The 1,190-nt window shown below is 48.7% G+C and overlaps 1 protein-coding gene across 1 annotated transcript in view; it reads right to left on the minus strand.

Moving 5' to 3' along the window:
- Window positions 1-206: 206 nt before the first annotated feature.
- Window positions 207-1,190, minus strand: part of ZDHHC19 (zinc finger DHHC-type containing 19) — a 7,805-nt gene continuing 6,821 nt past the window's right edge. Inside the window, exon 8 of the mRNA XM_027845314.1 lies at window positions 207-1,059. Within this exon, the coding sequence (XP_027701115.1) occupies window positions 937-1,059 (123 nt within the window). The 3' untranslated portion in view covers window positions 207-936. The remainder of the gene's footprint in view (window positions 1,060-1,190) is intronic.

Here is a 1,190-nt window from a genome sequence, read left to right on the forward strand (position 1 = left end):
ACTGAGGCAAACAGGGTTAAGTGGCTTGCCCAGGGTCACACAGCTAGGAAGTATCTGAAGCTGGATTTGAACTCAGGAAGATGAATCTTGTTGATTCCAAGCCCAGTGCTTTATCTATTGTGCCACCTAGACTCCCTATAAAGGATCTTAGAGACCATCTAGTCCAACTCCATTTTGCAGGTGAGGAAACTGAGGCCCAGAAAAGGTAAGTGACTTATCCAGGTTTGAAACTGAAATGGAATTAGAACCTAGGTCTTCATGACTCCAAGTCCAGCACCACACCAGGCTTAGACTCGGTGCCCACCCAACTACACATTTTTAAGTTTGGCAAGGGGGGACCCACATCAACAGTGAGTGAAATGGCAGGAATGGTTTCCATGTCTATGTGTGGCTCCCAACTCACATAGACATGGTGGGAGTGGGAGATTTGTAACACAAAGAATTTCATCATCCCCAGGGACCTAAACCAGGTATGATATAAAGCCACACGAGCCAAGGCACAGGAGAGAGTCATAAGTAACAGTCTGCCGCCCCCTACAGCCAGAGAGCAGCAGGAGCTACACCAGTCAGGAGAGGCTAATGGTCATGGACATGAGCTGACTCACACTTGGGAACAGAGCTAATGTTCTTCTTTGACGAATATTTAAGGACCATAAAATATAAGAGCTAGAAGCAAGCTTTGTGGGCCAACTTTCTCATTTTACCAATAAAGAAAGGAGAGCCCAGAGTGCCTTCCCTAAGTCATCTAGAGAGGAAGTGGCAAAGACTGCAACGCTTCCAGGGTCCTTTCCACCACCGCGCACTGCTCTAGGAAGTTAGTAAAAGGATAGATATTTAATGAAGACTCTGGAGGAATCAAATGCTCCCACCAGTGAGAGCCGGAATGGGAAAAGGGCAGGACGGGATCTGGGAAGGGGGAATCCAACATGTGGAACCTCAAGGGAAAGAGTGGTCTTGGCATAGCAGAGCTCCTCCGCAAGGGCCAGCTCCAGGTAGGCGGCTCCCCAAAGCTTGTCTCTGGGCCTCTTTTAGTTGAGGAAGAACACCCATGCCTGGAAGCTGGACAAAGAGGGAGAAATAGTTGGGGATACACCCATAGTGCTCTGGGGAATTTCCCCTACCCTGAACCCTATCGTCCAGTTCACACACACACACACACACACACACACACACACACACACACACACACA

This window comes from Vombatus ursinus, unplaced genomic scaffold, assembly GCF_900497805.2.
Source record: "Vombatus ursinus unplaced genomic scaffold, bare-nosed wombat genome assembly UNPS02014959.1, whole genome shotgun sequence".
In the NCBI taxonomy this organism is placed as follows: domain Eukaryota; kingdom Metazoa; phylum Chordata; class Mammalia; order Diprotodontia; family Vombatidae; genus Vombatus; species Vombatus ursinus.